The sequence below is a fragment of the Phacochoerus africanus genome, chromosome 3 (assembly GCF_016906955.1).
Source record: "Phacochoerus africanus isolate WHEZ1 chromosome 3, ROS_Pafr_v1, whole genome shotgun sequence".
Lineage (NCBI taxonomy): Eukaryota > Metazoa > Chordata > Mammalia > Artiodactyla > Suidae > Phacochoerus > Phacochoerus africanus.
The window spans coordinates 81,408,606-81,424,259 of record NC_062546.1 but is presented as its reverse complement, the minus strand read 5'-3'; the positions used below and the strand labels follow the sequence as shown (position 1 = coordinate 81,424,259).

General features: G+C 42.9%; 1 protein-coding gene across 1 annotated transcript in view; it reads right to left on the bottom strand.

Moving 5' to 3' along the window:
• Positions 1-2,687: 2,687 nt before the first annotated feature.
• The window catches only part of MAP3K19 (mitogen-activated protein kinase kinase kinase 19), a 55,545-nt gene continuing 42,578 nt past the window's right edge, over positions 2,688-15,654 (bottom strand). The window contains exons 10-13 of the mRNA XM_047772060.1: positions 12,116-14,560; positions 9,919-10,065; positions 8,490-9,187; positions 2,688-3,037 (exon numbers count right to left, since the gene is read on the bottom strand). Coding sequence (XP_047628016.1) covers positions 2,971-3,037; positions 8,490-9,187; positions 9,919-10,065; positions 12,116-14,560 — 3,357 coding nt within the window. The 3' untranslated portion in view covers positions 2,688-2,970. The remainder of the gene's footprint in view (positions 3,038-8,489; positions 9,188-9,918; positions 10,066-12,115; positions 14,561-15,654) is intronic.

The window sequence follows — 15,654 nt, the reverse complement described above, 5'->3', positions numbered from 1 at the left end:
GTCTGCCTCTGCCACAGCCACAGCGCTGCCAGATCTGACCCGTGTCTTACACCACAGCACACGGCAATGCCAGATCCCTAATGATGGGAACTCACGAAACTTAAAGATCTTCATTATCGGAGTTCCCGTCGTGGCTCAGTGGTTAATGAATTCAACTAGGAACCATGAGGTTGCCGGTTCGATCCCTGGCCTCGATCAGTGGGTCAGGGGTTCGGCGTTGTGGTGAGCTGTGGTGTAGGTCACAGACCCGCAGCTCGGTTCCTGCATTGCTGTGGTTCTGGCTTAGGCCGGTGTCTATAGCTCTGATTGGACCCCTAAACTGGGAACCTCCGTATGCCGTGGGTGTGGCCCTAGAAAAGACAAAAAGATGTTCATTATCAATGAATATACAGGCTGCCTACACCCAGTACTTTCAAGTTGAATCACCCAAAACTTCAAATGCAAGCTGCTTTATTACATAGCTGCTTTAAACTGAATCCTTGCAAGTGCAACAAGTAGGAATAAAGATGGCCTGTTAGGTGAAGGAAACTAGATGCTCGCTGAACAGATTTAGTGGTTATCTAGGAGCTACTCATTACATTAAAGGCCCAGGATCACCATCATGGACAAAGCAGGAGAGTGGGTAAAGCCAAGAAAGGGAATCTCATACTCCAGAGCTTAAAAATTCTTTTCCACAATGGTGACTCTTAATTCAGCTACTGAGAAATGTCCACCATATTAATGGTGAAGTAGGTTAAAGCTAAGGAGATGCTATAGAGTTGAAACTACTTTTAGGGTTTTACCTGAGGAGTTAAATTTCCTTTTGTTGAGCTTGAGGCCAGTCCAAGTACCTAACGAAATGACTTGAAAGGGCTTGAAAACTGGGGAATTGCGTGCTTAGAAGGGAGGATAATCGTAGAAGGGAAGGCAATGTATTTTGTTTTTTAAGGGATGGCTAAGTGAAAAATGAAAAGCTTTTGGACTTCTTGTGGCTCAGTGGGGTAGGAACCCGACTAGTATCCGTGAGCATGCAGGTTCCATTCCTGCGTTGCTGTGAGCTGTGGTGTGGGTTGCAGACACAGCTTGGATCTGGCCTGGTAGTGGCTGTGGCGTAGGCTAGCAGCTACAGCTCTGATTTGACCCCTTGCCTGGGAACTTCCATATGCCCCAGTAAGGAAAAAAAAAAGTTGATAGACAAGTAAGTAAAATAAGGGACAATATCCCTTAAGTTTTCATCAAATATAAGGGGAGAGCTATACAAACTGGGGAGAGAAAAGGAAGGTATACCCACAGAGACACTTCTAAGCATGTCCACCAAAGTAAAATCTTTACCTCAGGTGGACTGCATTTCACATTTATTTCAAAAACTCCTGAAGCAGCAGCTTGTTTTAAGAAAGCTTGATAACTCGTGTTAGAATACACCCAAAATTAGTTTGAAGTTATGCCATCTTCACATGATAGCAGCTAGTAAAAAGAATCTGTAGACCTAGCTTAAAACCATAGGTTCAGGAGTTCCCTGGCAGCCTAGTGGGTTAAGGATCTGGCATTGTCACTGCTGTGGTTCTCTTTCTGTCCCAGGCCAGGAACTTCTGCATGCCTCGTGTGCAGCCAAAACAATAAATGTCAATGAAATTTAGTAGATGAATGGAGTCACAGCAACAGAAAACTTTATTATTATTATTTCTTTGTCTTTTCTAGGGCCGCACCCACGGCATATGGAGGTTCCCAGGCTAGGGTTTTAACTGGAGCTGTAGCCGCCGACCTGCACCAGAGCCACAGCAATGCTGGGTCTGAGCCCCGTCTGTGACCTACACCACAGCTCACAGCAACACCAGAGCCTTAACCCACTGAGCGAGGCCAGGGATCAAACCCACAACCTCATGGTTCTCTAGTCTGATTAGTTAACCACTGAGCCACGACGGGAACTCCAGAAACCTTAAGAACACTTAACTAACTGAAGGCTATGTAGTAATTGTGACAACATGTCCCTGTTCATTTTTGCAAGGTTTTCCAGTGTCCTGAGGATAAAAGTGAATAGTGACTTCAGTGGGGATGTCCTTCCTTCAGGTGAAGTGAGCAAACTGCCCTGGAGAAATTTATATGCTGACCCACTCTCCCCTTAACAGATGGAGCTTTTATCTCATCAGCTGGCTTATGCTGAGCTGGTTCTCAATGTGCTAATGACCTAATTCACTTTGCAAATAAGACCTCAAATCGTAAATTACAGGGAAGACAGCCTGAGTTTTAAAGAGCCACCTTAATAGCCCAACTTCTTGTAGGTGGAGACTTTTGAGGAATTAGGGAAGCCTCTGATAATGAAAGGCCAAGCCCCTTAGCTCTTCCTGCTAACATTGAGACGCCTATAATCTGCAACACTATTGCTGCCTAGGAGCTCCCTAGTGCCTCCGAAGGTTAAGAATCTGGCATTGTCACTCATGTCACTGCTGTAGTGCGGGTTTGATCCCTGGCTGGGGAACTTCAGTAAGACGCAGGCACAGCAAAAAACAAAACCCCAAAAAACACAAAAATTGTTGCCTAAAGTAAGCAGAATCTGGCGTCGTCTTACTCCTTTTAAAAATTTCTCACCTTCCTCTACTCTCCTTTGTAAGAATTCAATAAGCCATCTTTACCCACCAAGCAAGAAAATACATTTTCTTCTTGTTTCTACAGTTAAAATTGACAGGGCAAAAATAAAAGGAAATGTCATATAAAGCAATAGAGATTATAGTTTCTGGATGATCAAAACTTAAAACACTGGAATAGGTTTTTGTTGTTTCTCATACATGGGTATTGTTCCTGAAGCTTGAGGCTAATTAGCTGAGGCTAATCTGTAACTGAAACTTTTCAGTTAGCAACACTGCAGGATCTGGTTAAATTGGGTTAGATTGACTTTCCAGTAGGAAAACAAAGATCCCTTAACCATCATTTCCACAATGAAGCAGTAACAATAGTTATCTATAATAGAGCTGGAAAGTATGTTTTGATGTATGTTCAGTGACTTCTTTTCAAGAAGGAGTGCTTCAGGAGCTGGATAGCAGAAGGTCGCTCATGCTGGTCCCTAAAAAAGGAAAAACACATTAGAATACGCAGTACCCAATGACACAGTTGCCAGCTACATCTACTTGACTCAAATTGCCAGTTTTAACAATGGAAATACAACTTCTGCCAGCCAAACAGACTTGGGTTGAGTCCAGAATCCAGATTTTAGCTGTGTGATCTTAGGCAAGTGATTCTGATTCTTTTTGTTTGTTTGTTTTGCCTTTTCTAGGGCCACACCTTTGGCATAAGGGGGTTGCTAGGCTAGGGGTCTAATCGGAGCTGTAGCCAGTGGCCTACGCCACAGCCACAGCAACGTGGGATCCAAGTCACATCTTCGACTTACACCACAGCTCACGGCAATGCCTGATTCTTGACCCAACTGAGCAAGGCCAGGGATCAAACCCACCACCTCATGGTTCCTAGTCGGATTTGTTAACCACTGAGCCACGACAGGAACTCCCTCCGACTCTTTCCTCATCAGTAAAAGGATAACAATAACATCTAACTCGGGGAGAATTTTAAAAAGGTGTATATAGTAGTTCCCTGTGGCGCAGTGGGTTAAAGATCCAGTGTTGTAATTGCACCAGCTCAGGTCAATGCTGTGGTTCAGGTTCAATTCCTAGCCCAGGAACTTCCACATGCCATGGGCATGGCCAAAAAAACCCTGTATATACAGCTTTTAAATAGTGTCACATTAGAGTTCCCGTTGGGGTTCAGTGGTGACAAACCCAACTAGTATCCATGAGAAGATGGGTTCGATCCCTGGCCTAGCTCAGTGGGTTAAGGATCCAGCATTGCTGTAAGCTATGGTGTAGGTTGCAGACAAGGCTCAGATTTGGTGTTGCTGTGGTTGTGGTATAGACCGGCACCTGCAGCTCTGATTCCCTTAGCCTGGGAACTTCCATACGCTGTAGGTGCAGCCCTTAAAAGAAAATAAATAAATAATAAAGAGGGTCATATAGTAATAATTCAAATTATTATCTATTATGATTCAAAAACAGTAACTATTTCTCCATTGTACTTTTGCTCAATTTGTTTGGGATATAATTTATAAATTAAAAAAATACACATTTTTAGGTGTACAATTCACTTTTAATTGCCATGAAATTTACTTTTAAAATTTAGAGGCATTGGTATCCAGGATTAAAAAGCCTTTAAGAAGTAGACATTTAAATGCGCTTTGGTGATTTATTGAAATCCCATTTGGTGCACTCTTGGATGAGCATAAAGTAAAGGGAGACAGTTACTCAATTAGTACTTTTGGAGTCTAGGTTTTTTCCTCTCAAGAAATCACAAAGCTTTTGCCAATGAGCTAGTCAATGAACCAATGAACCAGTCAATATTTACGTGTCATGACCTATTCAAAGGCATCCTTTTTTTTTTTTTTTTGCTTTTTAATTTTTATTTATTTATTTTTTGTCTTTTGTCTTTTTAGGGCCACATCCGCAGCATATGGAGGTTCCCAGGCTAGGGGTCTAATTGGAGGTGCAGCTGCCTGCCTATACCAGAGCCACAGCAATGCTGGAACCAAACGGTGTCTGCGACCTACACCACAGTTCATGGCATCGCCGGATCCTTGACCCACTGAGCTAGGTCAGGGATCGAACCTACAATCTTATGGTTCCTAGTTGGATTTGTTTCCACTGCACCGCAACGGGAACTCCTCAAAGGCATTCTTTTGGTTAAATTGGCTATCTTGATAAAATTGGCTATCTTGATAATCTTGGAAGCATTTTCCAGTTGAAAATGGAAATATTTTAAAAAGAAAGTAACTAGAAACCCCTTCAAAAAAAAAACCTCTCCCTTTCTTCTGCCTTAAAAATATGCAGAAATCTCTTCTGTCTTCAAAAATCCTTAAATGATTACTTTTCTAGCTGCCATCCTATTTCTTCTATTCCTGCCAATTTTCTCTAACTTGGCCAAACCCAGTGATTTTTCCTTAACATTTATTATCCTAAATCCTTACCATCTGGCCTATTTCTTTTTATACAAATTGCCTCTTAAAACTAACCATGACTTTCTCCTTACTGAAATTTTTTTTCCACACCCACACCCTTGGTATATGGAAGTTCCCAGATCAGGGATCAAAAAGCTGTGTGTGACCTATACCACAGCTGCAGCAATGCCAGATCCTTAAACCACTGTGCCACAGCAGGAACTCCTCTCCTCACCAAATTCAATGAGCTCATTCTCCTTGTCATTTATGTAGCATTTGAAGTACTCACTGCCCCCTTCTTTCTGAAACAACCTCTATCTACTTGGTCTTAGAAGAAACTTTTCTCTTTGTTCTTCCCCCACCCTGGGGCAACTCCCCTCCCTCCCTTCCTTCCAGTGTGTAATAGACTTGATTCTATGAATATTTTGTTATCACTCCCATGAGCATTTTCAAAAACATTTTCTTTAGCCCGCTGATTTTTTCATGGTTATGGCTACCTTATGATTTTCAAATATGCACCTCCAATGTTACTTGCTTTCCTGAGCAACAATTCCATAGCTTCAAGTGTTTCCTTCAACTTTCTCCCTGTCCCTATTTTTTTTTTTCCATTATCCAGGCTCAAAACCATGAGACCCTATCATTCTCCATCACCAAGTCTTGATTCGCATTCCTCTGAAATGTTTTAGAATCCCCTTTATACTTCCACTGCTTCTATCACCATCAAAATCCAAGCTCTGGATTCCCAAATGGCCTCCATTCCAAGTCCTTCTTCTGAATCTGCCATCTGACCTGCCTCCTCAAAGAACTTTTTCTTCATGGCATTCTCTGCCTCCAGTCCTCTGTAGTCTCCTGCTCTTCACTGCCTACTAGAACAAAGTTAAATTCTATGACCTGACTTCCCAGAACTTCTGAGACCTGCCCATAAAGGTACCCTCAGTCAGGCTTGCTTCTTACTGCACCCCCAAATTCATTTCTTTATTTACTTTTTTAAATGGCTGCACCCACAGCATATGGAAGTTCTAGGCCAGGGATTGAACCTACACCTCTGCAGTGACCTGGGCCGCTGCAGTCAGATTCTTAACCCACTGTGCCATGGCAGGAACTCCCATATTCATTTCGGTTCTATTCAGTTCTTATTCCTGGTTTATACCTGACCATCTCTACTTCTGAATCTTTACTTATGACTCTCCACACATCTGAGGAGTATTATAGACAACTAGGAAGATTATAGAGTCCTTGGGGTCTTTGCCATAGAATTTCAGGAGACAATTGTATGCTTGCATATGACACTCATTAGGTGAAGTGCATTAGTATTCTTTCAAAAGGTTACTAACTATGGAGCCCTAATTTACATACATAATTTCACTTAACCTTCACAACAATCCTATTAATTTATCATTAGTGGTGTGAGTTGTATGTTGCTTTGTTTATGAAACAACAGATCGAAAGGAGAGCCATAAAAAATATTTCACCCTCTCCCTTTAAAGCTCTGTGTGTGTGTGTGTGTGTGTGTGTGTGTGTGTGTGTGTGTGTGTGTGAAAGAGAGAGAGCAATGACAACTTGAAAAAAAAGAGAACAGGAAGTAGTTTCTATGGATCAACAATAGATAATCGTTCAAGTCAGAACAAACCAACCACAGTAATTTTAAGAACTAAGACCAATCTTCAAATCTAGCACTGGTCCATATAATATTCCTAATACCATCATGTCCCTTTTGTGAGGTTTTTTTTGTGTGTGCCTGGAGCTTTGTCTGCAAAACTCATGCTGGAACACTTACAGATCTCTGCCCAGAACTGCACCCCTGGAGTCTGTGTTGCTTGCTGCCTTGGCCTATGTGATCCCCTGAAATCAACCAGGACAGGCTGAGTCATATGTGCTGGGAGAGGAGACAGAAAGTCTAAAAGAGACACATTCATCAACAGACAGGGTGAACTGGAAGTTCTGGAGATACATTAAGAAATTCAAAATGAACCCATTCAGGGAGCTTGAGGTAGCCATACATGTTTGCTGAAAGATAGGGCACTAGAATTTTTCACTGAGAATAAGAAAGTATATTTCTTTGAAAGGTAAGAAAAAACACAAGTATTAGGACAGGAGTAAACAGGCAACCTTCTGGGACTTTTCTCCTTCCCCAGGCATTATCCACTTGATGCTTGAAACCCTCCAATTAGAGATTTGTTCCTTTGGCTCAAAATGATTCCTCTCACTTTTTTTCTTTTTTTTCTTTTTCCTTTTTGCTTTTTAGCGCTGCACCCACAGCATATTCAGGTTCCAAGCTAGGGGTCAAATCCAAGCTGTAGCTGCTGGCCTACACACCACAGCCACAGAAACACCAGATCCGAGCCACGTCTGTGACCTACACCACAGCTCACCTTAACCCACTGAGCAAGGCCAGGGAGCAAACCCACATCCTCATGGATCCTAGTTGGATTCGTTTCCACTGTGCTACAAGGGGAACTCCCCCTCACCTTTTTAAAATGCACATATTTCTGGAGAAACAATACATTAAATCTGTCAGTCATCAATCAGTTGATATCATCCCCTTGATATGAATGAATTTCTCACATACTTTCCAGAGAGCTGGTTTTAGGGAGAAATGAGAGCACTGTTTCCCGGAGAGGGGATGGAAGCTAAGCACAGGTGATCTCAGTTCACCATGGCTGGTCCCCGGGAAGATGTATCATTGGCAAATAAGGAGATCTTCAGCAATTTTTGCATACCCATTGATCTGAGGAAGATTTTTGGTTTTTTCTTTTTTTTTTTTTTTTTTTTTTGCTTTTTAGTCACACCCTCTACATATGGAGGTTCCGAGGCTAGGGGTCAAATCAGAGCTGTAGCCACTGGCCTACGCCACAGCCACAGTAACACCAGATCCGAGCTGCATCTGCGACCTACACCACAGCCCATGGCAACACTGGATTCCAGACCCACTGAGTGAGGCCAGGGATCCCAACCAGATCCTCACTGATACTAGTCAGATTCATTTCCACTGTACCACAGCAGGAACTCCCTATCTGAGGAAGTATTGTCTGAATCTGATAAAACATTTATTTTTATTTTTTCTTTTTACGGCCACACCTGTGGCATATGGAAGTTACCAGGCTAGGGGTTGAATCAGAAGCTGCAGCTGCAGGCCTATGCTACAGCCATGACAACACCTTATCTAAGCCACGTCTGCGACTGACACCACAGATTGGGGCAATACCGGATCCTTAATCCACTGGGTGAGGCCAGGGATCAACTCCAAATTCTTACAGACACTATGTCAGGTTCTTAACACACTGAGCCACAATGGGAACTCCAACCCAAGACATTTAATTGAGGCACTTCCTACTTGAAACATTAACCCCATATCCTGATACAAGGATGCAGTCACCCAATGTTGTTAGTCATGATTCTTCTCAGCACAGAGTCACTCTTTACTTGATATCATAACCTGAGCAGAGTTTATAATGGGCCCTAAATTACAGGGGAAATGGCAGCTGCTTGGAATCTTTGGGGACTTAGCCTCTTCCTCCTGCTTTCAGCTTCTTACCTGGTTAGGCATACACGCACGAAATCTGCTGCGTTTTCTGAGAAGTGTTCTGGTAAAGCAGGCATCAGCCCTCGGTGTGCACCAATGTAAAACATGGCTGCCATCCTGTCCATGGAAGCCAGGGGAGGCTTCCCTGTGGCCATCTCAAACACAGTGCAGCCAATGCTCCAGATGTCTGACTTCCGTCCATAGCCAGACTCATTGATGACTTCCGGGGCCATCCAATATGGAGTCCCATGCATGGACTTCAGCATGTCACTGTGGGTGCCATTTAAGCCGGCCCAAGCCAAACGCTTGGCACAGCCAAAGTCAATCAGCTTTATTATTCCAGTTGGCATAAGCATAACATTATTTCCTTTGATATCCCGATGCACTACACAGTTCTCATGGAGATAGGCAACACCCTGTAGAATTTGTTTTGTGTATTTACAGAACACCATCTCGGGCAATGGCCCAAAACGGTTTATAATACTAGAGATTGAACCGCCGGGAACAAACTCCATGAAAATGCTTACAATATTCTCCTCCAAACATGTCCCCAAATATGCCACAATGTTGATATGTTTCAATGCTTTGAGCAAATCTACTTCTTCCTGCAGTTTCCGGTATTCTTTTTCAGTAGCTGATTTATCAGAGGTATCCAAAGCCACCTGTTTTACAGCTATTAACTCTCCGTGGCTAGTAAGACCACAGTATACCTAGAAGCAAACCAATACCTTATTATTAAATATACATGATGATGCATGTCTTTTCCCTTCTCCTCCCCAATCCTTGTCTTTCTCTAAGGTGACACAACCTTAACTAAATGCAAAGTACTTAGGCAAACTGAATGTTTCAATGGAGCCAAGATGGAGAGAAGTAGCATGCATATCATAACTTGGGTTCAGGCTCGGGTTCAGTCCTTTCTTTACCAATTTGCATAAACACTAATGGGCTAGGACTTTAGATGGTTTTTTATGCAATTCACAAAATGTAAGGAACATCTTTTGGGTTTTGCTAGTAAGCAATGGCTCTCTCAACTTCTGGTAACATATCCTGAATGGTTGAACAAAGAGAATTCTTGCCCATAGGATTTGGACCTCAGAGAATGAGAAGCTAGAAATACAATGGCCATTGTGCCACCACATGGAGCCTGAAAATGAAAACCAAGATAGAGAGAGGCCAGATCCTGATGACATGGTTTGACCTCTGAAACTAGCTGTGCCCAGAGCCAGAGCTCCTCTAGACCCTTCAGTTATGTAAAGCAATGAACATCTTTTTCCTCAAGCCAGTTTGGGTTGGGTTTCCTATTACTTCCAACTGAAAGAGTTCTAAGTAAAAGGGTATGTGGGTGGGAAAGGGCCGCAGGAAGAATAGGGAAGAAGTTAGGGTGTGTCAAGGAGTAATGGGGATTTTTAAAATTTTTCATAACATTTCCCATTTAACTTACTGTGCCATAGGCTCCCTTCCCAAGGATCTCACCCTTGGTCCACAGGACAGGTTCTTCATATTTTAAACTATTTTCAGAAAATATTTTTTCATAGGAGTTGAAAATTTTCTCTTCTTTGTCATAGATCCTGAACCCATTACCATATCTCTGGAAGAATGAGACAAATAGAAAAGTCATCATTAAATTCTGAGCTGGAATTCCCATTATGGCTCAGTGGGACATAGTGTCCATGAGGATGCAGGTTTGGTCCTTGGTCTCGCTCAGTGGGTTAAAGATCCAGTGTTGCCACAAGCCTCTGCGCAGGTCACAGATATAGCTCAGATCTGGTGTTGTTGTGGCTGTGGTATAGGTTTGCAGCTGCAGCTCCGATTTGACCCCTAGCCGGGGAACTTCCAAATGCGGTGACTGCAGTCATAAAAAGAAAAAAAAAAATCTGAGTCCTTGGGATGGAGAGAAAGTGTGAAGAATAAAGCCTTCCTTTCTTCTAACTTAGGACCAGCCAGAGAAGGCCAAATATGCACGCTTAACCAATTACATAGGAGGCCCCTTCTGGTTAGCCCACGTACAGCTTCCCTAGAACAAGAGCCTCCAACCAGGTCATGTCTGAAGACTTTTTTCCTCTAAAATGCTTTCCTACTTCTCCACCTGCTTTTGAATCTCTGCCAAATGCAAGTGATGGTGGTTGACTCCCTTGCTATAGTGAGCTCTGAATAAGCAGCCTTTGTTCTTCACTTATTTCAACATCAGACATATATATGTAAGCATATATGCATACACTTCCACATGCATACATGCATTTACACACAAATATACATACAGATAGATACTCTCACACACATGCTTGCATGCACGAGCACACACACAGACACACTCACACAGACATGCATGTGTGCACAACCATAGCAAACCAGTCTGGTGGTCGAGGTCAGATGCATTAGACTGAAGTTTCATAGTCCTCTAGACCCTTGCTACTCAAAGGAGGATCTGCAGACCAACTAAATCAAGATACCATGGGAGCTTGTTAGACTTGCAGAATCTTGGTCCCTAGACAGACCAAATCAGTGCCTACATTTCAGCATGATCCCAAGAGATGTGCATCCGTAGTCAACTCTGAGAAGCCCTGCCCTAGAAGTTGCAGAACAAGCATCTCTTTGAAGAGCTTAGACCATGTTTTCCAATTGATTGATCAGGACCAAAAATACTTTGTTTTGATCTCCTCTCCAAATTCTTAAAAATAAATGACAGTGTCGATGTTGAGGCGCAGTGAAGGTCCTTTAAGAACAAGACATCCCACGGGGTCACCTTCCTCGAAAAAGAGCACCCATGCCTCCGAAAGGCCCTTTGGGTTCCTCCTCCCCAGGCCCTCCCATTTCTATCCAAAACGAAATTTCAGAACTGCTTGGAAACAGAATATCACAAAATGTCAGCTTTTGACACTGTGATTGAAAGGTAGGGTTATGGGCTGATTATATTTACTAGCTTGTTAGCTTTTCTTGAATTTGAAATGGCAGGCTGGTAGATCCATCTCCACTACACAGGCATGCACACATGTACCCCCATCTCCCACCCAAGCCTGGCAGCCTCCCTATCCGCTTCTCTGTCCGCCTCCCAGCAGAGACCCAGGTCATCATGTAGATGGAACTGGCCTTTTAGGACAAGGAATATTCCCATTGTGTGGTGATTAAGAGTGTGGGGCAGGGGGAGTTCCCCCATGGCTCAGGGGGTTAAGGATCCAGTGTTGTCATTGCTGTGCCCGCTGTTCGATCCCTGGCCCAGGAACACACACGTGTGCCAGTGAGGCCAAAATAAAAATGTAGGGTGTGGAGCTGAAATTAGAATGCCTGTCCCAGAGTTCCCATCCTGGCGCAGCAAAAACAAATCCAACTAGGAACGATGAGGTTGCAGGTTTGATCCCTGGCCTCGCTCAGTGGGTTAAGGATCTGGTGTTGCCGTGAGCTGTGGTGTAGGTCGCAGGCACAGCTTGGATCCTGCATTGCTGTGGCTGTGGCACAGGCCGGCAGCTGTAGCTCTGATTTGACCCCTAGCCTGGGAACCTCCATATGCTGCAGGTGCAGCCCTAAAAAGCAAAACAACAATAAAAAAGAATGGGACTTTCTAAACCTCAATTTCTGCAAACTGGAGATGTCTCTGAGGTCCCTTTCCACTCTGATGAATCTCTGATTCTAATGATACCAACCTGTATTTTGACATTTGTTGTTTCTTCACCTAATTCTTGCATGGTATTTCCTCTCTGACTGAGGACAAGATTTAAGTTTTCAGGATCCATTTCATTTGTCATTAGTTGGCCAGAGTTGTTAGCTTTCTCATCAAGAGCTAATAGTTCTGCAGCTAGACAACCTAAGAGTTCATCTGTCAATTCTTCGTTGTTTACAGAGTCTAAGATTTCTTGGGAAATTGAATCTGCATCATTTAAAGTTTTTCCAAATGTTTCATAAGGAATTGACTTCTTAGCTAAACTACCATGATCCAGAGAACATGCCCAATGCTGATATGCTTGGGAAGAGGCACTATTCTGTTTCTCTTGGAAAGAGAAATTCATAAATGTCTTAGACTTCTCTGAAAGGCTATCAAACTCTACATCATTAGTTAAAACTTGGTTGGCATTTGTTTTACCAAGAGATGCCATGTTCTGCTTTTCTTGTAGTACATGCTTGTTGGAACTCTCTTCCCTGGGCACTGCCCAGCTGTCTTCTGAAAGGACACATGGAGTCTGATGATGGAGCTCTTCAAGCTCATGCAGATCTCTGAGGCTTGTGGCAAGGATCTGATTGTTAGAAACATCTTCTTCATCAGCAGACTCTTCCATAGAGACTTCTTCAACAACGGACAGATCTGAGACGGGAAGGGATTCGTTCTGTTCAATGGACTGCTCGTGAGTCTGAACCAAGTGCATGGGCTGAACTTCAACTCGGGAAGATAGAAAGTCATTTCCTGAAGACTTTGCCTGCCACCCTGGTTCTGAAATACCATCACCATTTTCAGTGGCTGGTGGGTTGTTACCTACAGTCTTGCAACTCTTTTCTTTAGAAATCAAACTTTTGTGCTTTTGTTTAATGCCAAGCGAAGACTTTGGGGGTTTAAGATGCAGTCTTTTCTGAGACAGTCTTGTTCGACTATTGCTGGTCCTCTCGCTGTGTACTGATCGACATTTATTGGTGATACACCTGCCCGATGGAGCTGAGCAAATCTCTCGGTAATATCTGTTTTCATGCCGTTCAGCCTCTCGCATGTGACAGTAAACAGGGGTCCCAAACATTTCATAGATTCCAGGTCCATTCGCAGTTGAATTGATTTCTTTGAACATGTCGCTATACTTCAGATCTAAGTAATTTAGTCTTGGCTCTGTTGGTTGAACAGAGAGAGGAACAGAAGACTTTCTTATTTCTGGATTTTTACAGATGCAAGGGAATGACTGCTTTTTAGGTTTCGGAGCACGGAAAGCTGATTGCTTCTTTTCTGTCTGTGGCATCCTCCTTTGAAACTTGGGTAGTTGCCGAGGTCTGGGGTCCATGAGCCCCAGAGCAGGAAAAACTTGGGTTTTTACACCAGTTTTATGCATGGGAGGCTTCATGGAAACGTCATTGGAAATTGTGAAATTCTGAGGTGTCCTGTTACTGGTCTTGATTTTTGAATCCAACTTATTTCTATGGATTTTCACTTTATGCCTGTCATTTTCTTGCTGTACAAGGATGTTGAAGCTACTGTTGTTATGGAGGATGCCCTTTCTTTTTTGGAGGCTTGGTTTGGTTATGGATGGTTCCTTGGGAGTTCCATCTCCAGGGAAATTGATGTGGATCAGAGGCACCATCCCGTTAATTTCTGGTTTAGTTGCCTCCTCTATTTTTATGTTGGTCTCCATGCTGCTATGATCTGCTGGGAGCTTTTCAATGGGCTCATCAGTGAATACATTGGACAAATTTTTAAGAAGAGTGTACTCCTCTGAAAAATGATTTAGCTCAATTGCTTCCCCTTTATGTACTGAAGCACTTTTTGAATAAGCTCTATCATTTCTAGTCCCTTCATCCTGGCTTAGAGTTATTTGTGAAGGCAGGGCTTCTTGGAAGTTGATTGGTGGAGTATATCCAACTTCTGAATCTTGTTCACAGTTTCTGGCTACTGAACCCTCTTTCTTTCCTGATGAAAGAGTTTGAGAGTTCCCTTCTGCTTTTCTCAGTTCATCACCATGGCAGTCAATGTCCATTTCCCTCTCTATAGGAATATTGCCTTCTCTGAAATTCTCAAAGGACGCCAAAGAGTACCCTTTTTCAAAGCGAGAGATTTCAATGTTGACACATCCTTCTGTTTCCCTGGGTTTCCTATTCTCCTCGGCCTCCAAGTGTTGTCTGTGATGGTGAGCCTTCCAAAAAGAGCACATGTTTCTGGACCAAATAGAGCTATCACAGGACCTGAGAGTCTGATCCACTAACACCTTGAACGGTGTTTCCTTCTGCATGTTTGTTGGTCTAAATTCATCAGATTGGCTAACAGATGCTGAGAGCTTCGGTATGAAGGCTATGAGGCTTGGAATATTTATTTCTCTCTCTTTTTGATCCTTGTGACTTGGGGGGATTGTAAGTAGGCCGGATCTCATAGGCAAGAGTGATAATGGTGGCAGAGGGAACTAAAAGGAAAGAAAGAAAAAGCTAATGACCAACCACAGCTGTGGTAATGCTAGATACCCAACCCATTGGTTGGGCCTAGGGATGGAACCCAAACCTCTGCAGAGACCTGAGCCACTGCAGTTGGATTCTTGACCCATTGAGCCACATCAGGAATTTCGTGCCTATTATGTTAACTGGTTTAAAGCAACCTGAAGAGATTTTAAGATTCTCTTTAGGAAGGTCTTTAAAGTACATAGTTATCCTGAAGATTGCAACATTAAAAACTAAAATGTCATTCCTGGGTTTTTGTCTTATTGTTTTTGTTTTAGAACCAAGGTAAGACAATACTTTTCAAAGCCAATATTAGAAGTTACTAATAATTGTGGCACAATGGGTTCACAGTTTCTCTGCAGCACCAGGATGTAACGTGTAAAAATTCATGGTTATACATTTAAAATAAAGGTCTATTAATGTAAACATTAAAAATTTAAAGGTGAGTTATTTTATTTTGTTTTATTTATTTATTTATTTATTTTATTTATTTATTTTTGTCTTTTGTCTTTTGTCTTTTGTTGTTGTTGTTGTTGTTGCTGCTATTTCTTGGGCCGCTCCCACGGCATATGGAGGTTCCCAGGCTAGGGGTTGAATCGGAGCTGTAGCCACCGGCCTATGCCAGAGCCAGAGCAACGCAGGATCCGAGCCGCGTCTGCAACCTACACCACAGCTCACGGCAACGCCGGATCGTTAACCCACTGAGCAAGGGCAGGGACCGAACCCGCAACCTCATGGTTCCTAGTCGGATTCGTTAACCACTGCGCCACGACGGGAACTCCCTTATTTATTTTTTTAAAGGTGAGTTATTTTATTCATACTCTCTTTTCTGTTTACTTTCCATAGAATTGATCCAATATTTTAAAATTCCCACTTAGAACAGCTTAAAATTGCTGTTACAATTGCTGTAACAGTGATTAGGTTACAGACTAATTTAGAGTTGCTGTCTGGAACACGACTGCTCCTCGTTGCTTGCCTGTGTTGTTTTGTTAAGGGTGTTCCACCCAATACCCTTGAGTGTTAGTGTTCTAAATGGTTTTCAATTCTCTTTGGCCCTCCAAAT